This window comes from Strix uralensis, chromosome 8 (assembly GCF_047716275.1).
Source record: "Strix uralensis isolate ZFMK-TIS-50842 chromosome 8, bStrUra1, whole genome shotgun sequence".
NCBI classification, from domain to species: domain Eukaryota; kingdom Metazoa; phylum Chordata; class Aves; order Strigiformes; family Strigidae; genus Strix; species Strix uralensis.
The window spans coordinates 18,028,444-18,052,796 of NC_133979.1; the positions used below are offsets into that span (position 1 = coordinate 18,028,444).

General features: G+C 38.0%; 1 protein-coding gene across 2 annotated transcripts; it reads left to right on the plus strand.

The window, feature by feature from the left end:
* Positions 1-103: 103 nt before the first annotated feature.
* Positions 104-24,353, plus strand: LRRC8B (leucine rich repeat containing 8 VRAC subunit B). 2 transcript variants are annotated; one of them, XM_074876453.1, is made up of 6 exons: positions 105-251; positions 9,610-9,729; positions 15,886-15,937; positions 17,290-17,389; positions 18,077-20,238; positions 21,254-24,353. In XM_074876453.1, the coding sequence occupies exons 5-6, from the start codon at positions 18,103-18,105 to the stop codon at positions 21,524-21,526; spliced, it is 2,409 nt and encodes an 802-aa protein (XP_074732554.1). In that variant the 5' UTR covers positions 105-251; positions 9,610-9,729; positions 15,886-15,937; positions 17,290-17,389; positions 18,077-18,102; the 3' UTR covers positions 21,527-24,353. The 2 variants fall into 2 exon arrangements, with proteins under 2 accessions (XP_074732555.1, XP_074732554.1); XM_074876454.1 differs by lacking the exon at positions 9,610-9,729 and having other exon boundaries at positions 104-251.

Consider the following 24,353-nt stretch of genomic DNA (forward strand, 5'->3'; position numbering starts at 1 on the left):
CGCCCCGCGGCCTGTCAGCGGTTCCGCCGGCCGCGCCCCATTGGCTGGCGCGGCCGGTAACGTGACAACGGCCGCGGGGCGGGGGCGGGGCCGGATCCGAGAAGTGCCGGTTGGAGCCGGTGCCTCGCGCCGCGCTGCCGGCTGCCTCGCGGACGGGGCGCGCGGGCGGTACGCCATACCACGCCGTTGCGCGGCAGCGCGCGCGCGGGCCGGTCGGTGGCGGCGGGAGGGGAGGCGGCGCGAGCGGCCAGGTAAGCGCGGGGTGGTCACTGCTGACAGGTGCCCTGCTCCCCCGGCACGGGAGGGAGGGAGGGGCGGGCAGAAGACGGGGGAGCCGGCGGGGGCAGGACGGAGCGGGGCTTTCCCGAGGGCAGCGCGCGGCTGGCCCTCTCCGCCGCCGAGAGGCCGCCCTCACTTCTCCCGCCTCCCTGAGGGGCCGGTGTGTCCGCTCCGCCCGCAGGAGCGGAGGGGGTTGCCGGCCCGCGGGGCGCCCGGCGCTGCCCGCCTGCCTGCCGGGCGGTCCGGTGAGCCTGTGCGGCGGCAACCCCTTCCCTTGGTGGGGCCGCTCACCTGTCCGCCTCCCCGCAGGCCGGCCGGGGCGGGGGGAGGGACCGGGCGCGGGGTGCCGGAGCGAGTCGGTACCTGCCCCGGGGCCTGGCGGCCGCCCCGCTCCCGTGTGGGTGGGGCTCGGAGGAAAACCGTTTTCTGATTTGCGTAACCGGCACTTACACGTGTCCTCAAGTGACCCGGGGCGCCACAGGTCGCCTGGGGCTCCCTTCCTGTCCCCCGGGCTCGGCGCGGCCGGGCGGCAGCTGCCACCCCTCGGCCCCAGGTGTGGCGGCGGCACCTGCCCTCGGGCAAACGGCCGGCGGGTGCCAAGTCCCCACTCCCCCAAAAGGGACTTAAACTCAGCGCTGAGGCCTGAAAGTACTGCGTGTGGAACGAGGAGCGTCCTCTTCTTTGTTGTTCTCTTCCTTTCCTCTGTCTTGCCAGTGCATTTCCCATCCCCAGCAAGACTGTGATCTTGCAGCAAGGGGGTTCTTGCACGGTAGCTTCTACTTGCGCCCGAGCTGAGTTGTTTTAGTGACATAAGGGTTACTTTGTGCTGCTGCGTTCTGTGGTGAAATTGAGGCAGCTTCCTGGCTTCAACTAAGAATTTGTCTGCGGTGAATTCTGCAATTAACCAGTTCTGTAGGAGAGATTAAAGTGAACTTCCCTAAAGCTTAATTTTATATGAAGATTGTAATTAATTATGCTGATCAGGTAAACTGTGTTTGAATTGGCACCTAGTGTGGTCTTTTAAAACAATACCTTTAAGGTAATGCTAGAATAAGTTAGGAGTTATGTGGCCACTTGCAGTTTTGAGTATCTAAGTTACATATTCTGCAGACTCCCAGCTTTCCTTGTCTGTTTGCTAAAATGGTAAGGTAAAACATCAATTATTTCCTGGTGTCTCCACATTCTTCCTTATGTATGTCCCTAGCAGAGGGCAACAGATCAGGGCTTATTGATCTACCTTGTTTGAGTTCTTAAACTTTCAAGGGGGGGGGGAGGGGAGCCCACAAGGCTTATGAATTGAAGTTTTATAGTATGTCACTCATAGAATTTGTTATGTATCGTCTAAGTATATTGTTTGTGCTTTACTTACCCTGTGTAACTTGGCTGACTGTGGGGGGAATAGAAGAGTTACCCTAAGTACTTCTTTTCTTCTGTGTCTGCAGTGCTGAACAGGACAAGGGACCCAAAGTGAGAGCAGAAAGGAGAATGACTGTAGTAGAGAACCAACAGTTAGGATAGGGCACAAGTTTTCTTAAGGGTTTTCCCATGTTTAAAACATTTTGTTGTAGCTAGATAACAAAATGTTTATCACAGAGTTTATATTAGCATATATTTTTACATTCTACTGAATTTTGCATTAGTGTAATGTAAATGAGTTTCAACTTCAGTAGGTTTCATGAAACTTTTATAAATTTGCAGTATTAATATGCTTGTTCCCTCGCACTCTTGAGAGAAAAGAGTTGCTGGTCTATTTTTTTTTTTTCCTTTTCCAGGAAAATACAATTCTCATGGGGAGAAAAATAAAATTGCCTTTTGTTTCTTCCAAGATACCAGTACAGCTGCTTTTTGAAATTGATGAAAGCATGTTGAGTAAATTTTAGAGAGCGACCAACAATGCTAAAGGAACATCCACCAGTATTCCATTATTGTAAAATAAACTTTGTAGAGCGATATGTCACTGCCAGAGAAGTATTTTTATAATGGATTTGTGGAGAGGAAGATCTTGTGTTCCTTTAGCTTCTACTGTGCCTGACATGCTACAGGTAGCGAAAGAGACTGTGGCACTAGTAATACTACTTCAGCTTACAATACCTACTGTTAAAGCCATAAAGCTTTGCTCAGCTAGGATTAGAAATGGGTGTTTTATGTGACTAAGGGGATAAGGTGTGGTTTATGCTGGTGTCTATGTTGCCTATCTAAATGTTTCACACAGCTGTCTGTGTTCTGTGCACTGACCTGTGGGCTGTATTTATCCTTTCTGTAGGCATCCTTGTAACAGCTGCTCAGCTGTTGTCTTACAAATAATGTTATAGTGCCAGCTGCTCTTGCAGTTACTCTTTTTAAAGATAAGGTAGAAGTCTGTGCTGTGGTTATGAAGATATTTGGTTCAGATACCATGGGTAACAATGTAGAAGGGTGAGGAATGTAAGGTGGAATTAATCTAATATTTAAATATGCTGTCATTTTAATGTTTAAGTGGTATAGATTATATGTTAGTTTAGCAACATATATCTATTATTAATTTGCTAATAATTAACTAATAAATAGTATGGTTTATTATTCTTAACTGATGACAAGCTGTGGTATGCCTTGTCTCATACATGTTTGTATCCTGTATGGAGTGAGTTCAGAGCCACACATCAGACTTGTGACTGTGCTTTGTGGTAGCTAGTAAATGTAGCTGAGAGGCTGTGGCCTGCATTTTATTAACCCTAACACTACCATGTGGGCAGTCAGCCTCATTAATGTCGGAAAGCTTGTTATGAGTCATGTGGTCTTAAGTTATTAATAACTAAACCGCTGATTTGTATGAACTATCTTGTGTACACATTCCAATTAGAGTTTTACTGGACTTGGCAAGTGGGCTTCAGTTTATTGTAGTTACACTTAAGTAACTTTTCCCCAAGAGTTAGTGTGCTACAAACTAGTTCTGGAATTAATTTCTAGCTAGTTGAAATCAAATTGTAGTTCAATATTGAACTAAAGTTTTATAATACTTAGAAATAGTTTCCCCAGTTACTTGTTTTAAACTTACTGATACGAAAAGGCTGTATTTTCTAGCAGTATAGTACATTGGAAAAAAGGCAGATGATGCAGCTCTCGAAAGCTGTTGCGAATGTGGTTTGGGGTATAGTCCTGGTGCACCCTCCTCTGACATACACCCGAGAGGATTCTAGGGCCTTCAAAGGGAATTGTGGAGAAAACTCATAATGGAATATCTTCAATTTAATTTTCATTGCTGCCATTCTGTTTCAAAATAGCGTCTTCACACACCTTGAGTTAAATTATGTGAGTGCATTTCCATCAGAAGTGCTCAGCTTCTCAATATGTTCTGATACTGTAAACTGGAATGCAATTTCTTGTACTGAAATTGAAAATTTAGTTGATTGTGAGGAATTGAAGGAATTAAAAATGCCAGTAAGGGATCCAGTGATACCCATAAATATGGTAGTAACACAATCTAGTTTTGTTGCTGCTAATTGTTAGTGGGTTTACGACATTGTCATAAACACTTTATTTCTTTAGGAGATACTATTTTGAATTGTGGTTTTAGTTTAATATAGAAACAAAGTTTCTGTGTTGTGGTGTAGGAGCTACAAAACTATGGTCATGTAGTTTACTTAGGCTTAATTAAAGTGACACTGATTTTGAAGTTCTTACTTAAAACCCCAGGAAATGTAACCCCTGATTTCCCAGACAGTATTGCCTTAGTTGTCAGGGGAAAATATTGGTATTCTATGATTAGTTCAGGTTGTCAAATATTTATTCAAATATTTTCTGGTAGCTAAAGTTTATCTGCATACAAATGTAAAGGTCTGGAATTTAAGAACTGCAAACTTAGACTCTAATGCTAAAGTATTTATCCTTTAAACTAATTTTTCCATTGGAATGAAACCAAAATCTTGATACGCATTTGTTGTGTAATCCAAAATATTTGAAGAGGGAGGGCATTTGGAAATTTTAACTAAAAACTGTCTGTTTCTAAGTTATGTTTTAATTATTAACAAGATACACTATTACTTCCAACCCATGCCAGTGGAAGTGTGAAAATTATTATTACTTTGCCAGTGCCTTTGCAGTGCAGGAAAACTGTGTTTTAAGTAAGTGTTTTTATTAAACATTAACGTTGTTTAAATACTAACTTTGCAATGACACTGACTCAAAGTCAGGAAAGCACCAAAACATTGCTTAATTGAAGTGAGACGGGGTATGTCAATAATCAAGCGCCTTACTGAACTGGAGTTGTTAAAAGTAGTGTCTGCTTTGCTTCAAACTATTATTCAGCTTCTTACAAATATGGGGATAGAGGTTTTTTACTTCAAAGTTCTTAATTGATTCAGGTGATGATAAAACCTTGACTCTTGTTTTTGAAGTTCTTAAGCTTGGCTTCATACCAAAAAGTGTTTTTCTTGTAGTACTACTACTATCTGAAGAAACTTGCCAGTTAGACCTCAGACAGCCTGCTCAAAAAAGAAATTTTATGCCATAGAAGACTCTTGCACAGCATACTTGGGCTTGATGGAAGTATAAAGCATCAACATAACTGCTAAGCTAACTGTGTTTCTTCAGGAAACAAAGTGGGATTACTGTAGGTTTACTGTAGCATTTGAGGCTGATCACTTGTATATGGTTCTGAAACTTAACATTGTTCTAGGAGATGCTTCTGATAAGCATAACACCACTTTCAGCTCTCGTGATCCCATGCATATGTGCAGTTCTCAAACTGTAAAGTTGTGTTTAGGCTTTGGTATGTAATTTGTACATATGCTATTACACAGGGTATGCAAGGCGAAATTTGTACTTCAGTCCCTTCGTTTTATTAAAAGAAAAGATGATGTAGCTCATTGCTTTGTCCAGTTAATAAATACGTAATGTAGAGTAATATGAACAGGAAGATACTTAAGAGATTGAGGCCATTGTGCAGACTGCATGGTCCCTGCCAGAGGATTAGTAAAACTTATTCTGTTCCAGGTGAGTTTGTATTTGACTGCAGCGTTTCACAAGTTTTTCTTTTTTTGCTTTGGGGTGGGGTGATTCTTTAAAAAGATGACAAGATGGGTTTCAGGAGAGTGCATATGAAAAGAGTGCCTGAGTTTGAATCAGATTGGAAACTGATCTATTCTCATTATTTGATTTTTGGATGTTTAGACTGAACATCTAGAATCAAGTGCTTCAACGTGTCAGACTCGCTTTCAAGAGTAACTGTCTTTCATGTTAAACAAGGTGAAAAGCTGCTGCTTCTGAGAAGAGATGAGCCATTGCTGAAAATCTGAATCAGCTTTCCAATGTTAGAACTAATAGAGTAAAATCAGATGTGTTTCTGTTACTGCCCTGATAATTATATTTTCCTAGATGCAGTTGAATTCTTGTCTGTGGAAGTAGTAATATTCCTTTCTGGAAAGCTCTCCATTAAACTTAGGCAGCATCAGCAAAACTTAAAACCAAAACACTGGTTTTTGACTGTTCTTAGATCTTGTAGCTATATTGGTGCATGGTAATAAATACCTTGCAGAGACAGAATATATTTGGCATATATTTTTGATTTGTGATCTTGCTTGATGTTTTTGTTGGTTCTTAACATCTGTTATCCTGATAGAACAGTTTGGTCTTGGCAGTCTATAAATATTGAAAAAACATCAGTTTCCTTTTTAGGCTGAATGTTGGAATTTTAACCTATTGTACTAGATAGTTCATATTTTAGAAACATCAAAACAATTCAAGCTAGAATAAGGAATATAAATACAAATTCATATTTCTGAGCTTAGGCAAAAGTGATAATAGTCTGATCACTATTAGGAACATAAATAACATGTGTGCTTCTGGCTCTTGGAACCTAACAGAACCTGTAGTACCATTTAGAATAGCCTCTATGATTATCTAGTAAGAAGTTCAGTGTTATTACTGTATAACAGTCCTAATTTAAATGCTTTATGAAGAATAGGAGAAACATTACCATGATTCTACAGTTGAGGAATTTGAGGTAGAGAGAAATAAAATGACTTGCATAGAGCTATTCAGCTGTTAGAGGTAAACATCCCTATTAACTGGGTTGGGTATGGTTATTGTATTGGCAAGCAGTGTTAGAATGAAGGTTCTGAGTATCTAAACCTATTGGATTTCAGTACTCTGCTCTCTGCAAAACTAGCAGGACTTTCTATGGTATGAAGAATGTTGGCCCCTTCCATCTTTGTCTAAATGCAGTGCTATTGAATTCCTTATAGGACCTTTATCTCAAAGAATCAAATCAGAATATGAACATGCTTTAGTTAATACATCAGTACATATGATATTATGTTACCATATAATGAATTATGTTGATAGCCAAGTTATAGCAGCATGATATCCTGTGGACTACAAAACTGACCCAAATGCTACCTGACTTCTTAAGTAGGATTTGTAGTCCGCTTTGTTCTGCTGTGACAGCAGTACTCCTGGTGGTACTAGAGAAATTAATTAATATGTGAACATACTCCAAGGCTCCTCCTTCTGAGAATGTTTTCCTATTTCAGACTTGTTTCCAGTGAGGTTACAGGAGTTGTCTTGGCTATTTCAAGGGTCTCTGGCCGTTTATGACTTCATTGAAAAGTACACTGAAAATGGAAGAGCATGTATGAGCAATTCTCTTCCTTTTCCCAATGAAAGAGGGTCTTTTGTTAAATAATCATAACTGTTTTACGCTGCTGGCTGTCTTGTACTTTTACTGCTCTTTGAAGACTGAAGATAAACCATACTGTTTAATATACTCTATTAAAGAGCCTGCTAGTGGAGAAACCTTGTAGTATTTAAGTTGTGAATATTCTCCAGTGTTATCTTTCTCTGCTTTGCTTTCTGATGTCCTGAGCATACCAGCACAATGAATGGACATTGTGAGTATCTGTCTGACTTCTGGAAACTAAATGGATAAAAATTAATTTTCTATTGTAGTACTTATCTTGGTATGCAGAATTAAACAGATACCATTGAGGCTTCCTTTAGAATGCTGGAGGGATACTGCTGATACCATTGTCTTATGGTTATGTATTCATATTTCTTAGCATGAGAAAGACCAAGAATGTGGTTATGAGAATAGAGAGGCGTTAAATGAGCTTGAAAATCTAATTTTGTGCAGTTGGAAGGTGTCTGACTCTGTTAGCTATGTTAGTACTGGGATGAAGGACTTGATGTACTGTTGTGTAAGATGGTTTCTGGGAGAGCTATAAAAGGTACAGCATGCCACAGATATCAATTGCAGCCTAGACCTTTTGAGACTGCTTTTGGTGTAATATTCCTTGCTTACAAGAGAATAGGTGAAGAACCAGGGAGACTTTTCATACTAAATGCTCCAAACTTGCTCTAAGATTTCTTTGGAACTTGGAAGTAAGGACTGTTTGTAGTATTGGTATACTATTTCTGTCCTCAGTGTTGCTGTACTGATTTTAAAACCCAGTTGGGGGATGGGGGAACAGCAAAGGATGCCTGTTCTTTTAGGTATCATTTAAGAGTGTAATATGTGCCACTTTACTGATAACTTCCATGATACCTTTGGGCTGGAATGTTTGTCAGCATGGTATGCCTGCAGTCCTCTCTGGAGAGAGTTGTCTCCTCCTCTTCTCACAGGTGATTAGTGACAGAACAAGGGGGAATGGTTTTAAACTCCAGCAGGGGAGGTTTAGACTGGACATTAGGAAAAAATTTTTCACAGAAAGAGTGGTTAGACAGTGGAATAGGCTGCCCAGGGAGGTGGTGGAGTCAAGTGGAATAGGCTGCCCAGGGAGGTGGTGGAGTCACCATCCCTGGATGTGTTTAAGGGTCGTTTAGATGAGATGCTGGGGGATATGGTGTAGGGGAGAACTTTGTAGAGTAGGGCTGATGGTTGGACTCGATGATCCAAAAGGTCTTTTCCAACCTGAATGATTCTATGATTCCTCCCACACTGGTTTAAATAAGCATTAACTGAGCACGGATGGATTATGTACTTATGTCCTGAGAAGGCAGATGCATTTCCCATGCTGTTCTATCACCTCCTCTCCACCCCCAGTATATTCTCATTCTTCTTTTTCTTGAAAGCCCACTTCCTTTAGTCTACTTTCTTAAGAGTCACCATTCCTCTGAGCATTATTAATCTCACAGTTCTGATTCTGGTTTTGTTGGCTTTTTCTAAATTTCTAAATGGGATGATAATGCTCTTTAGGCATCCAGATTAGGTTTGTACAGGGATGGTGCCCCTGTCTTCTACAAGTATTTTCTTGGCTGTTAGTGGAGGACAGTTTTTGCTGCTCTTAGGGCTACATCAGTGGTGGCACAGTCCTCCTACAAAGGATTAGTCCAGGTAGTTTTCCCTCTTTTAGTTGCTTCCAATAAATAACTCAAAAGTTAGAGCAAAAAGCCTGTTGTTTGCACTTTGAACATTTTTTTACATGTTCCTATAGCTGTAGTCCATGTAAGTGTTAAATCTTATTTTTATCTAGTCTACCTTTTCTTTGTTCAGTAGGCCTGTGGCCTGAAATATATCAGTATTTTCTGTGAATTGCTTGTAATTTTTGTGAATTTACTAGCTTTGTCTTAGCTAATATAGTATGGAGTCACTCAAAGTTGTTTTCTTTTTGTAACCTAGATTCAATCTCTTACACTTGGTTTGTTTAGAAAACAATTTACTTTATCAAAGAAATGGACCTACTTCTGGCAAGCTTTGTTTAATTTTTACTTCTATAACTTGAGTGCCAGATTTTTTGAAAGGAAAAAACTAATGGATTTGTAACTGGACTTGTTTATTTCTTTAAATATATATGAAGTTCATGATTGTATGTTTGTGGGGTCTGTGATAGCATAAGCACAGTGCTCTCGCAATCCTATTTCTCAAGTCCGTTAACATATCATAAAAAAAGGTAGGTTTGTCTACAAGATGATAACCGGTACATGATTTGAACATGCTTGGCTTCAAATTTAGTTGTAAAGAAAGTCTCTTATAGTGGTTGGATGCTGATTCTGCTTGTGTACCTGTGTCTCCTTTTTTGAGACTTAACGTGAACTGACTTTCTGTTGCATTAGATTGTATACTTCATTATGGGCTATGTAACACCAACTTAAAAATACAAATCTTTGGGCTTTTAGAAGTTTATAGATACTTTAGAAGTATCTATACTTTTATTTACTCTCCTACTTTTTATTCACTACTGAGTGTTTTATTTTCCTAAAAGCATTATGGGGAAAAAAAAAGGGGGGGGGGAAGGAAGCTGGCAGAAGATAGTGCTTCATTTTAAATACTAACCTTTTTGTGTTGCAAATGAATGCGAAGTGATCAGACTGTATGGTGCCATGTAACAGATATTTGGGACTTGTTCTTCGTTTCAGTTTTTTGGGGCCCCTGTTTTTACTTCACGAGAATTTCAGAAGTGACCTTCTGGAAGACAATCTGTATGGTTTGTGCTTTGCACCAAGAGGTGCTGCTCCATGATGATCTCAGTAAGAAAGGTACTCAGACTCTCTACAGTATCATTTAAAATGCTTTTTATTGCATTTGACACTATAAAAAAAGAAAATAGTATAGATACTCTTACATCCCTTTAGAAGCTGGGAAAACAAGTGGTGCAGCATCAAATGAGCCTTCAATCCTTGGGCAGCATACTGTGCAGACCCTGCCTATAGAAAGGTTTAACCTCATTTTGATCATTCAAGCTATTACAGAATTTTCTTACAAGAAAACAATTCTGTGCATCATTTCTACTGTTAACCAGGAAAAGTGTTCACAGGAAAACTTTTTGCTGCACTTCTTGATAAAGACAAGGACATGCAGGTGGTGTAATCATTGATACCAAGTGGGAGCTGCCTGCAGACTCCTCTGTTATGAGCTTGCTAAATTTATCCTGTGGCCAAGGGATCTGCACAGCACAGGCCTGGGCCTGTTACCTAGCCAGAGTGGTTCATGAACACCTCAGTGCGCCATGGTCTTCCAATCAGAACTGCTACAGTTTGTTATACTCTTCTTTTTTAAAAGCCTTATGGAACTCTTTCCAATTTTTTTATCTGTTAATAGGTTTTGCTATGCTTCTTTAGGAATTGCTAAGCAGACTTGTGATAGCAGAACTATCTTTTAGTGCATAATACCAGTGTGGAGTTTTGGCAGTCCTTTTCTATCTATAATTTCCTTTTTAAAGTGGAATATGTGAAATGTACAACTGTTTGAAGAAATATAAGTTCATGAAGCAAATAAAAAAATCTGCTTTCTAGAAAGAGTGCTAGAGTTTCCAGTGAAAAAACAAATAAGTTAAATTCTTAGTTAAATATTAGGATGAAACAAAATACATCTCTAAGTGAATTTACTCTTTGGATTCTTTGTATAACGAATACAAAGCACTCTCCTCCAAACAGGTGCTTGTTTTGATATTTATTGTAATCAGTATTTAAGGTGCTAATATATCTCTTAAGTTTAAGTTAATATATTTGTAGATAAAAAGAATTAGAGGGATGAGAACACAAGCTGAAAATAAATCCATGGTCTGACAAACCTACTACAGCTTGGATGCAGGTTTATCTTAATGTGTCTTCAAGGAAAGAGCAGATGACAGCACTATGATATTTGTCTGTGTAGTTAAAGTCCTTCCTCTGTCATACTTCTATCATCACTTGATATAACCTAGTTTATATCTAAAAAAAAATAAAGCATATCTGAGTTTGAAAACAGTGCTGGGACACTAAAGCTGTACCAATTATTGCTTACTAGAAATGTTGAGATTTGATTCAGTCTAGATTCTGCTTGATTTGGTAAGGATCTCAGAAAGCACCATGACTATGAATGAAGTGATATTTGCTCAGAATGTAGACAGCTTGCTTTCAGAGATCAGTCCCATTGATGCAGTTATGTGCAAAACAAAGCTGGTCTACCTTTTGTTTTACTTTGTTTTTTTCACCATTAGATTGCTTGCCTGTTTTAACTCTGAAACATACTTGTTCAGAAATCTACGTTTGTACCTACGTATCAGTTTTTCTTAATTTTGTTGTGCGGTGTTTTTTGTGTAAACTGATTGTCTCACCTACTGTCTATTTGGTCTTAAACTTGGGTTTAAACTGAATATTTTTCTTGCTAGTACAGGCCTTCCTGGGAGCATAGGTTGTAACCTATTTTATCTAGAACACAGTCCTTAGCACCTTGAACTTAACTTGAGCAGAGGGCTGGAGAAATTGCTTTTAGTATGTATGTCTGAATATGAATTTGTATTTAAAATTTCTCTCCAGGCTAGACTAGTATGAAATAAAAAGCACATTTAACATACCTTTTAAATACATATCTTGTAACACAACTTCATTACAGAGTCTAACCCTCAAAATAGTTGACTTGATTTCTCCCTCCCATCCATTATTGAGAATTAGACTCAAGTAACTTCATGCACTTGGGCAGACATTGCTGATGTGATTGTTTATCATGTGGCTCACAATATGTAATTTTAATTACCTGTGCAACTAGAATGTTTGAAGATGATCCATCTCCTTAGTGAGTGTTTGACCAGTGACATATTTTACTACCAGAGTTTAATTCTTTACTAGCCTTCCCTGAATAGAGAAAAGGCTTAATACTTGCATATGATGGCATTTAATGAGAAGTTAACTTAATATGGCTCAAGGAAGACAATGGTCTTTTCTGAAGTGCTTCAGGCATAGGTTGGAAATGCATAATGTAGAATACCTAATCCTGCACACTCAGATTTCAAGAGTAAGTCTTGTGTTTGTAAAGCAAATCAAATTGGAGTAAAGCTTATTTTCAATTTAGATTAGACTGCAAGATAAAGTATTTCTCTGCATTAAGTGTGCCAGAGAAAGGAAGTAATAGAATAAAGGTGAGTATTCTAAGTTTAAGTGAAGCTGCCTTTAAGATTATTTTTTTTCACCTACTCTAAGGCCTTTTGTGTTGAACCTAGAAATGTTCAAGAATTTGGGTAGTTGAGGAAACTGTTTAAAATACTCTTGCTATGTTGTACTCTATTTTTCTCAGCTTGCTGAAGGTATGGTAGTAGTTACTTAATTTTGCAAGAGTTTTTACCAGCTTATGTGCTATGCAGATAGCTCCAAAGCAATAACAGAGTAACCCATGTAAAGTAAAATGCAAGTGCAACCTAACTTATTAAATTCTAAACTAAAAATATGTTTACAGATTTTTTTTTTCCCAGAAATTATTGGGCTACATAGTCTTGTGTAAGCAGCCTTCTCCAGAGAGCAAGGACTCTTAAACAGCGTAAGACTTTGCTGTCGCTGTTCCACATCTTATGTTCAGTGCTACTGTCTTGAGGGCAGGAGTGTTTAAGAAAGGCAAGGCCTCTGGTTAATCCAGGCACGGATGGTTGAGATGGTAGTTATCATTATGGTCTTTGTCTGAAAGGTTGATATGGAAAACTTGTAGCAATATTAGTGTAGTCTTGAACATCCTGTGCTTGAGGAATATGCTGATTTTTGTAGCATGTGGAAATGTCTTAGGGTTTATTTTAAATACAAAAGGATAATCACTTATAGATGTTTAATTATCACCTGTGACCTTCTTCAGAAGGAACTGGAAAGAAGCTTTCTCTAATCTTGTTTATATGTTGTTCTGCATTCTGTGGAATAAAGATCCAAAAATACAGTCTGCATCAGAAAGATCCTACAACTGAATCTGCATGTGCACACAAGTGGTCAAAGTACAGATCCTGAAAGACCATATATCAAATGTAGTGCTTGAATTGAGTAGTCTGTTACTTGTCGATAGGAAGCTTAAAGGGAGAGGCAGTCATCTGAATGCATCTGCTAAGTGTATGTATGACAGCATCATTCTCTATGAAGTCAGATCTGCCCCAGAACTCTTGCAGTACCTGGCTTTTTGTTGTTTAGGGAACACTTGAAAAAGGAAATGGTAGCATGCCAATAGAACGGGGAGTTTTAGCCAGGAAAGATGTGTTTTGGGTGATGAGTGTGTGTGTAGGTAAAGTTTACTTTTTTCCTTTGGGAATATTCATGAGGGTTTATTTGCAAGTGGAGGTTCAGGCTGTGCATGTGAGACCATAAGCGGGTACTAGCAATCCCATAGGAGAGTCTCAAAATTGCCTATTAAGCAAAATTGATTGCATGTTTATGCAATCCAAAACTTTGGAAGAAAGTGATACACTTAAACTAACTAGAAGCTAAGTTGGTACTGTAGTTCAGGAATCACTTTTGATAGAAAATTGATAAAACAGATAAGGAGATGCTGACATTCTAAGTAAATTTATCTCAGTTGAGAAAGCACATCATGCTGTTGGAATAACAGCATGAGTCTAAGGAGATTGGCTCCTTGATGGCTGTGTTTGTCTGAGGGGGAGAGGGAAAAAAGCAAGATAGAGGGGCCACTGGAATACCTGTCAAGATATGCTTTAGCTATATAAATCTATTTTCATTAACTTAGCATGTCAGAAACATCAGTTGAATACTTAATCAAGAAGAACAGCATAGCCTTGAAAATAAAACAAAGCCTTCTGCCAGTATTGTTTTTTTGTAGTTCATTATCCTTTGGGGAGGACAAGCAAGGCACTTACCTTGCTGCAGAGCTGTCCCTAACTAAATGTGCCTAAAATTATGTAAGCGGTGACCAGATGACAGAGTAATGCAATGTTAAGTAACCTTTTGGCAGCAGGGGAGAGCGAGGAGGGATGGCTAGTTCTTATAGATAACACTTTTCAAAAGTTAGCCTTTCATATTCTGGATATGTTTCTGTTATCAGACTTCTAAGTCTTGAAGTAACTAAAAATTGCCTAGATATTAGTGATCATTTTTACTTTTTCTGGCCAGTGTCCCAATACCGGTCTGGGGTAACTCTCCGAAGTCATCACTTATCCTGGGGCTAAACTTCTGTCTCTCATCTTCTAAGAAAGATTGCCAATTAAATTAGGTCACTTTGAAAAGCTTTTATGGCTTTGATATGGGTTGAAAGCTGTTGGAGATGAGATTCAGCAAACCCATTACAGTTCAGCATTATTCCATTTGATTAGTCACTCTTGGCATATAGATAGGATTTGAAAGAAAACTGTCTTTAGCAAAATTATAATTAATAATTCACATTTATATTACACATATATACTGTGTACTTCTCTGATGGGAACCTTTATTTCATATACATAGAATTGTAATGAATATGCATGCTTTATTGGAAGGTTTCAAAAAGTAGTCATTAACAAGACCAGAGTTAAAGTATTTAAATAGTTAATGTTGACACTTGCTTCCTGCTAGAAAGGGCTCTAAAACCGCAGCAAGAATGTAGCCTTTTTTCTGGGATATGTGATAGGGACTAACAACTTGCCAGTTCAAGGCAGGGAGGTGACAAAGAAAGCATTTTATAGAAACAGACCTTACAAAATTACGTGGGTCAGTCTCGCTTTGAGATGTCAATCTGTATAAAAACAAACCACTTTTTGTTTGAGTGTTATGACACTGCTTGAAGAAGGTGTATTGGGCTATGCATATTCTCAAGTATACCAATGTTTTTAATAGAATTGACTTAAGTTCCATTCTCTGTTTTTCTTTCCATAACTTTTAGAGAAAATACTTTATCGAACAGTGCTAACTGTTTTATTGTACTTTGAATTCTGTCCCTTATATTCAACAAGAGCCTTGCTTATTTCCCAAAATAGATCTGTTGCCAGGAGAGTGGTGCTCTTTGTATAAAAGTGCAAAGTATGCATGTGCATTATTAAACTGTTACTTGTAACTTTCTGTAATAAACATGGTTATATAAAACATCTTCTTAAAATGTTAGTATCTGCCCAAGTCCCTGACAAGATTTACGTGTTTGTCAGGAAAATAATTGTTTCCATCCTTGTGCGAATTAGACCTTTCATGCTATTTTAAACTCTCAGCTATCATTTTGACTTTTCAAATGTTTTCCTTTGTTAAAAATATGCTATTTATACCTTTTGCTCTTATTCTGAATCACTCAATGTGTTTATCTCTTAGTGTGTTCTTTACAACTTTAACAGTGGTCCCAAGTCTTTCATTTTTGTAACAAAGTTCAAGTGAGAAGAACTGACTGGTTTTAATTCTAGCCTGGAAATAAAAAAAATACTTTTGATTTTTCTGTCTACATTCAAATCAAGCATGTTTAGCTTGCATTGAGATGTGATCCAGATATTCTTTGTAGAATGAAAGCCTTGGTTGGGATGGGTTTAGTACCTTTTTGTGCTTTTACACCTACAAATTTATAGTCAAACCCTGAAGAATTATACCAAAATAACTAATTTTAAAGGTATTTACAGGTATGTTTTTTGCAAGTTGAGCTGGAGTGATTGAAGAAATTGCTCTTACCTATCGTTAGAGCATCTCAACTGCAGGACTAGTAACTTTATGTAAATACAAAAGTTGCTGAGTTTAAATGACTTTTAGAGCTTAAAAGGGGGAAAGTGACAGGGGCCATTACTTTAGGAAAAGCATCTTTCAGATGGTGGCCAAATAAATAATTGGGGGGGGCATCTTAAATTATTCTAACTAGATCTTGTAGATCTAATTAGATCTCTTGCTCATTAAATGTTGGATCTTTAAAACTGCTGTGGAAGGAGTAATGAGTGGCTGTTCAAATACTCAGTTATTAGATTCCAAGTATTTAATGATCTGATGACTATTTATTTTTCTCTTCAGGAGTGTATTGTAACCATCCTGTCCTTCAACTGCTTTCCCTTGAGTGGGCCTGGTAAGTTTCTATGTTCTATTAAAAGTAGCCTTGTCAATCAAGAAGGGCAAAATTATTTTCAGCCATTCTTCTCCATTCATATGTGAATGTGGATTAAGAATTAGGTTCTGCCTTAGTTCAGCTGTTGTTTGTCTTTTTATAACAGCTTGTCAGCTCTGCTTGAAATTGGAATGTCCATACCAATATAGTATGAATAAGCCAGCAGTGTGCCCAGGTGGCCAAGAAGGCCAGTAGCATGTTAGCTTGTATCAGAAATAGTGTGGCTGGCAGGACTAGGGAAGTGATTATTCCCCTGTACTCGGCACTGGTGAGGCCACACCTCGAATACTGTGTTCAGTTTTGGGCCCCTCACTACAAGAAAGACATTGAGGTGCTGGAGTATGTCCAAACAAGGGCAACGAAGCTGGTGAAGGTCTACAGCATGAGTCTTAGGAGGAGCAGCTGAGGGATTCTTTAGCCTGGAGAAAAGGAGGCTCAGGGGACACCTTATCCCTCTCTACAGCTACCTGAAAGGAGGTTGTACTGAAGTGGGTGTCAGTCTCTTTTCCCTGGTAACAAGTGACAGGACAAGAGGAAAGGGCCTCAAGTTGTGCCAGGGGAGGTTTAGATTGGATATTAGGAAGAATTTCTTCACTGAAAGTGTTGTCAAGCACTGGAACAGGCTGCCCAGGGAAGTGGTGGAGTCACCATCCCTGGAGGTATTTAAAAGATGTGTAGATGTGGTGCTTAGGGACACAGTTTAGTGGTAGACTGGGCAGTGCTAGGTTAATGGTTGGACTCTATCTTAAAGGTCTTTTCCAACCTAAATGATTCTATGATTAAGAAAAATACAGAACATCCCCATTGCTTCATATCTGTACTGCCTAACAATTTATAGTAAGTTTTCTCCAAAGCTGGCAGTGTCTTTGGTATTGCTATTGATGCTGGATAGTTTATTAATTTGTTTCAGGATGTGAAATATGGGCCACTGTTTCTGAGAAACGTGCCTTTCTGCCAAACCTTGGTATATCAAAATTATGACTGAATTCTACTACTTGAAGTATTGCATGTTGCATATTGTTTTCACACAGTTATTTGGAAAAAAAAAATATTACTTCCCAGTTGAAATAGGGCTAGCTCTAAGTGGTTTCCTGTTTTTTTTGTTGATGTGACTGTGCAAAACTTTGACTTCATATTCTACGTGATCGTGTCTGAGTATGTTCTCTTCCATTTCATGTAGCTGTAGCAATGCAGAGCTTGATGGATTTTGATGTCTGAAATAAGGCAGCAGTTCTAAAGAAAGATGAAATGTGTGCTCTTTGTTTAGGTGAAGCCATTAAAAATAAAGTATATTTAATGTTCTCTCCATCCAGAATGAAGACAAATGTAAAGATGGCATGTCCAAGGAATTTTAAAAGGTGTAGACCTCCTGACTGAGCAGTGCTGTGTATTTTATTCTCTTTAATTGGTAAAGTAAGTATGAATCAAACCTATGCTGCTGGGGGTTAATTGTGCCATTTTTATATATATATGACAATATTGGACAATAACAAGTTCTGTTAGCTTCACTTTCATTCTGTCAGTATGCTTAATTCTCTTGATAGGAGAAGATGAGAAATTATGCAAGAATATGTAATGCAAAGCTGTTCTTGAGATTTTTTTTTTTGTGTATTCTTTAATTGGGTGGAATGATTTAATCTAGTAGAAAATTTTAAATTACAAGAGCCATCATGTTAATATATTGCTTTTTTTTGAATTCTTCATAAATGAGAAATCACTTCTGCTATGGAAGTTTAAGACAGTGGTGAAGGACTGCTAGTAATACATCAGACACTTCTTTAACTTGTACCTGCTTGTTGCTTCTACTAGAATAGTAACCAAATGTTTGGTCAAAATACACTTTCTCCTGACCTCTGATGCTAGTTTCACTCTTCATTTAAATTTTTGCATTCCAAGTAACTTTCCTTAAAATAATTAAATAAGATGACAGCTAAGGTTAGGTCCCAGGAGTTCTTGGATCCTTTTGCTATGCTCTGGATGCTAGGCCAAATGTTACACGTATTTAAAACTGAAACCAGTAATAAGCTTCAAGTGTTTAATGGTGAGATAAATTGTCTTTAACAATTCTCTAAGGATGTCTTTTCTTTTTTCTTCTACCAGCTGCTGTTCTCTCACAGGTGAAAGTCATGATCACGCTAACAGAACTCAAATACTTAGCAGATGCCCAGTCATCCTACCACATACTAAAACCATGGTGGGATGTCTTCTGGTATTACCTCACCATGATAATGCTGCTAGTTGCCGTGCTCGCTGGGGCTCTCCAGCTTACTCAAACCAGAGTATTGTGTTGTCTTCCTTGCAAGCTAGAATTTGACAATCATTGTGCCGTGCCTTGGGATTTAGTTAAAGCCAACCTTAACATGTCGGCTAGCTCTACAGCACAGATAATCATCCCGCTTAAAATCCAGAACGATCTCCATCGGCAGCAGTATTCCTATATCGATGCAGTATGTTACGAGAGACAGCTACACTGGTTTGCCAAATTTTTTCCATACCTAGTGCTTCTGCATACCTTTATTTTTGCAGCTTGCAGTAATTTCTGGCTTTACTATCCCAGCACAAGTTCCAGGCTTGAGCACTTTGTAGCCATTCTTCAGAAGTGTTTTGATTCTCCATGGACAACGCGTGCCCTCTCAGAAACAGTTGCCGAGCAGTCTGTGAGGAAGTTGCCAATAGCCAAATCAAAAGCAGTGATTACATCACCTGGGAGTTCAGTAGACATAGGGGCCAGCAGACAGTCCCTGCCATATTCACAACCTGGTTTGGAAACAACTGGAAGAGAAAATTCCTCAAGTGTTCTTGACAAAAAAGAAGGGGAACAAGCTAAAGCTATATTTGAAAAAGTGAAGAAATTCAGAGTACATGTTGAAGAGAAGGATGTCATATATACAGTGTATATGAAACAGATTATAGTGAAAGTCATTGTATTTGTAATAATAATAATTTATGTCCCTTACTATTTATCATTTATTACACTTGAAATTGATTGTGTAGTTAATGTTCAAGCCTTTACAGGCTACAAAAGGTACCAGTGTGTTTATTCGCTAGCAGAAATTTTTAAAGTTTTGGCTTCATTTTATGTTGTTTTAGTGATCTTCTATGGCTTAACTTGTACTTACAGTTTGTGGTGGATGTTAAGAAGTTCACTTAAGCAATATTCTTTTGAGAAGTTGAGAGAGAAAAGTAATTACAGTGATATACCTGATGTAAAGAATGACTTTGCATTTATTCTCCACTTGGCAGATCAGTATGATCCTCTTTATTCCCAACGATTCTCAATATTCCTGTCTGATTTGAGTGAAAACAAACTGAAACAGATAAATCTTAACAATGAATGGTCAGTGGAAAAACTGAAAAATAAACTAGTAAGAAATTCCCAAGACAAGATTGAACTTCACCTTTTCATGTTAAATGGTCTTCCAGACAGTGTCTTTGAACTGACAGAGATAGAAGTCCTAAGCCTGGAGCTTATTCCTGAAGCCAAACTTCCTTCAGCTGTGACCCAGCTAGTCAATCTCAAAGAACTCAATGTTTACCATTCATCACTAACTATGGATTATCCAGCAGTCAGCTTTTTAGAAGAAAATCTGAAAACATTGCGCCTGAAATCTAGTGAGATGGGAAGAATTCCATTTTGGGTCTTTCATCTAAAAAACCTACAAGAATTGTGCTTAACAGGATATTTCATGCTAGATCATCACAGCTCCATATACAACGAAAGCTTTCAGGGGCTAAAAAATCTGAGATCAATTCACTTAAAAAACAACCTTTCCCGTATACCTCAGGTGGTTACAGATCTTTTGCCTTCCTTACAACACTTGTCTATCAACAATGAGGGAAATAAACTGATAGTACTAAATAACCTGAAGAAGCTAGTAAACCTGAGAACCTTGGAATTAATCTGCTGTGATTTAGAGCGCATTCCCCATTCCATTTTTACCTTAAACAATTTGCATGAAATTGACTTAAAAGAAAATAATCTCAGAACAGTGGAAGAAATAATTAGTTTTCAACATCTTAAGAACCTTTCTTGCTTAAAATTGTGGCACAACAGTATTTCATATGTCCCAGTGCAGATTGGTGCATTATCAAACCTGGAACAATTGTATCTAAATTATAATAATATTAAAAATGTTCCATTGCAGCTATTTCTTTGTAAAAAATTACACTATTTGGATCTTAGCTATAATAAGTTAACCTCCATCCCTGAAGAAATCGGTTATCTGACCAATCTGCAGTACTTGGCTTTGACAAAAAACCATGTAAGTAAAACTTTGAATTATTATTTAAATAATCAAATATTGACTTAACCTACCCTTTCTTCTGGAACAGCCTCTAGTTCAACATGCTTTTGTGGTGTTCATGATTAAAGTAAACCCAGTAAAGGTGAAAAAAGGGGTGTTTAAGTTGTTTAATTACTAAAACTTTGGTGTCATCAAAGCTTGCATAATACTGAGTACTATCCTGGTCTGTAGCAGCTTAAGGGCTCTGATCCAGAGACAGTATAGGTTAGGATGGCTGCAGAAATGTATCTTCCCTTTCCTTGCAGCTGTCTATCCTATGTAGTATTTTAATGGAAGTGAACAACGTTAAATTTTTACCTTAAAATGTCAAACTGAAAGCTGTAGTGAATCAACCGCTAGTTGATGAGCAGCTCAGCTGTCTACCTGGGTGGAGGGAAATAGTTATAGCTGGTAACCTCATCAGCAGTGCTAAACTGTCTGGCTCATTAGTGTGGCGTCTGCATTTGTGACATACAACTTCTTCTGAGCTTTATAATTGTTTTCACTGGTGAGGTTGGTTTTGGATGTTATATGTCAGTGTGAACCAAAACTCAGTTACTATACTGCACAGATAACTGCTTGTTACAGGTTTCATAACACAGGAGCTGCTAATGTCTCTCTACAATCTGTGTGTGTTCTTCATTAAGTGATTCTTAGGAGATAGTAGCCTATTTATCTCCCTTGCCACCTGCACGTGCACACATTTGTACACACTTCTGTGCATGCGCGCATGTCTATGCTCCCCTTGCCATGCTTATGTCTTGACTTCTGCCAGTAGCCAAGCATCTTCATAACAAAACACGTATATAAAACCATTGTAGTTTTCTCAAGCACTTTATTGCATAATGATAGAAGCATTACAATCTTCCCTTTCCTTATCCTTCTGTAAACTAAGGGTTTTTTTACCCTAAAAGAAATGTCAAAACATGCAGCTGCATGTAGGCTAACAACTTCTAATGTACAGTATTTTTGTTCTTTTCTTTCCTCTTTCTAGATTGAAATGCTGCCTGATGGATTATTTCAGTGCAAAAAGCTGCAATTTCTTCTTCTGGGAAATAACAGTCTGATGAATTTGTCCCCTTGTGTGGGCCAGCTACTGAATCTTGTTCAGTTAGAGCTCATTGGAAACTATCTTGAATCACTTCCTGCTGAGCTGGAAGAATGTCAGTTCTTAAAGCGGAATAGTCTAATTGTAGAAGAAAGGTTGTTAAAAACACTTCCATCTTGTGTAAGAGAGCGTTTGCAGACATGTTCAGATAAGTGCTAAGTTTAAAATGAAACTCTGCATCATTGCATTCTACAAGCCTTTTGCTTAATATCTCTTTAAAGATCTGTATAGGTGGAGAGAAATGAAGGAGGAATAACAGTTTACAAATCAGTCTTAAATTTAAATGTGTTGAACTGAGTTGATTATATTGGAAAAGAAATATTTAGATTTGAACAAAAAATCAGCTTTTGATGGGTAATCATACATTTGAAAAATCTGAAATACGAATTGTTGGTTGGGCTCCACTGGTTGAAATAATTCAATTAAATGTTTATGGTAGTATTGAAATGGAGAAGTTGATTGCCTGGCTATAGTGAGTGTATATACTTTTTTTCCTATGGGAATTTTTTTTGTTGATAGTGATAATTTTAAACAGTTTCATCTCCTGCCATATGAGGTTTAAGAACTGCCTGGAATTAGTTTCTAGATATGAATGCTTCACTAACTTAGAATATGATAAATTAAGAGTTTAAACTATTTGAGCAGTTCAGTTGCATGGGGTATACTGAAAGTAATTTTTCAACGTACCTTAATATTTAAACCTGTTGACAAGTACTGAGCATTAATTCTATAATTGTGGAAGATGCTGTTTGAATCTTGCTATTAAAACAAGTTGGACAGTAATACCTGAAACCAGTTTCAGTATTTTGTCTTTAAAAAAAGTAAATACAAAATGAATTATTGCCTAGAAATTAGGAGAGATCAGAAGAATCTGGAGTAACTGTTGTGTGCATGTACTAGACAACGAATCTTACAGTACTGATCTTCATAGATAATGATGGCAAACGGAATGTGCTATAGTTGCAAAGTTGTCGTCTATATGTTGTGAGCATCCTAGGTGTTAGTGTAGTTATGTCGCTGTTTAACATTTTTATAACTTCTCATTACTGACTGCCTCAGTGCTGCTTCTCCACACCCAGTTACTGTATTTTGGTGGCTGGGGAGAGGGTGAAGGGGGTTTGTATTAGATAGGGACAGAAAGACACAGTTAAACCAAATAATCACACAGCTTATAAGCACTTGGGAGGGAAAAACAGGAAGCATTACAAGCTTTGCCTCGTCTAGGGATGTAATAACTTCATAAATTATAGTGGTGGAATGAGTTCTTATGCCATCCTTAATACTTGCAAAACTGGATGGAAATAAAATGGTTCCTGACTTCATTCTTCTGCTGTGTGCTGTTTTATTGTATTTGAAGTCTTAACTCTCATGATGTTTATCATGTTCACTAAAAACATCAATTACGCCCCTGGGGGAAAAAAGAGCATGCTTTCCAAAAACTTATTTGAAAACTTTTTGTATTATATTAAAGTTTTCAAAGCCAATCTCAATTATGGGTTAAATAGATGAGGTAAACTGTGCTCTTAATGACTTTGTGTTCGAGTGTGCTAACTATGCATTCCAGTTTGTAATAACAAATCATCACAGATAAACCAGTTTTATACTATACAACTTTTAGTCATCTCTTGCTCCCATTCTAGTGCCACTTTTGTGGAGATTAAGGTTTATTTTGAATGAAAATGCCAAAACCAAGTCTAATCAACATGGAAGTAGAAGCTGTCTCTGCAGCAGCAGTGCAAGAGGTGGATGTTTAACCACTGTACTGATGGCATTCCAAAGACCTTTGTAGTTGGAGCACTTTTCTTCTCAGGGAACCAAAATGTGATAAAACTATTACTTTTTATGTAGTTCTATAAATGTTTAGCATAAACTGATTAGTTGTGTTTAGGTGCAGACCAGCGCTGCTGGAACAGTCTTTTGTAATGTCCATATATAGCTCTTCCAAACTCTACTTTCAACTAATTTTGAGTAGTATAACAGTTCCATAGGAATTGACATGGTTCACAAACCGATCTAGTTTTGGTATATGTGATTAAATCAGAGTACATTGATTTGGACCCCTGTGGCGAGAGTTTTGTTAATAATTGCAATAGGTATGTCCGGACTTTAACTTAACATTGAAGAACACTTCATGGCAGAATTTGACACACAAGACTTGCAGTCTAGTAATTTTTAAAAGATTAAGCAAGCATTTTCTTTAAAGCTTTTTTCTAAATTGGAAAGCTGTGTTGAAAAAGTTAAATAAGCAAATAAATGTTTTGGCCAGTAACTTCAACATCTTAGCAGTGCATCTGTCCTTTTGCATAATCAATGAAACTGATGGAGGTGAAAAATCATCTTAAATGTGCATTTTATACTAGTTCTTTCAGAGTGAAATAACAGAAGTAACTTGGAGAAAGGTAATTCATTTCTAAAATGTGTAATGTCAAAGGATTTGAGGAAACACTAGGAAATGCATAAGAATATAAATACTGTTTTATAGGTTAAATGGGTTACATTTTTCACAGATGAATATTTTTTCAGTCTGCACCCCCTCAAGAGGGTTGGATTTTCTTTGCTGCATGTTTGACAGTTTATAAAACACCCAGATAAAAGCCAGAAAGTTTAAAGGTTAGAATCTCTAGCCTTGCTTTCAAACCACAGTGTGCCTTTGTTATCCATTTTGTATCATGAAACCCAATTCTAGTGCTTAGAATCAAGGGTGGAGACAAATGTAACTCTGAATTTCTTGAATTCATTTCAGCCATGATCTTAATATTCAATATTTCTTCTAAATGAGGGCATTTTGAGGGAATCAATAAATTAATCCACTGTCATAAACTTTGTACAATAAGCATTGTTCGCATCTAGTCTTTGTATTAATCACTTCCAATCAAAAAAAGGCTTTTCAACTTGTTTCAGTGTTGTATTGTGTTTAAGAACTTTGTATTGTGACCTTCCGTATCGTGAACATTTTTTGAAAAATTAAATTTTTTTTGCATTACAA

What these genes read in the sequence shown, in the direction of transcription:
- LRRC8B (XM_074876454.1), top strand. Translation starts at nt 18,103, where the DNA reads ATGATCACGCTAACAGAACTCAAATACTTAGCAGATGCCCAGTCATCC. An exon ending in TGGCTTTGACAAAAAACCAT is followed by an intron (nt 20,239 to 21,253) that starts GTAAGTAAAACT and finishes TCCTCTTTCTAG; the next exon opens with ATTGAAATGCTGCCTGATGG.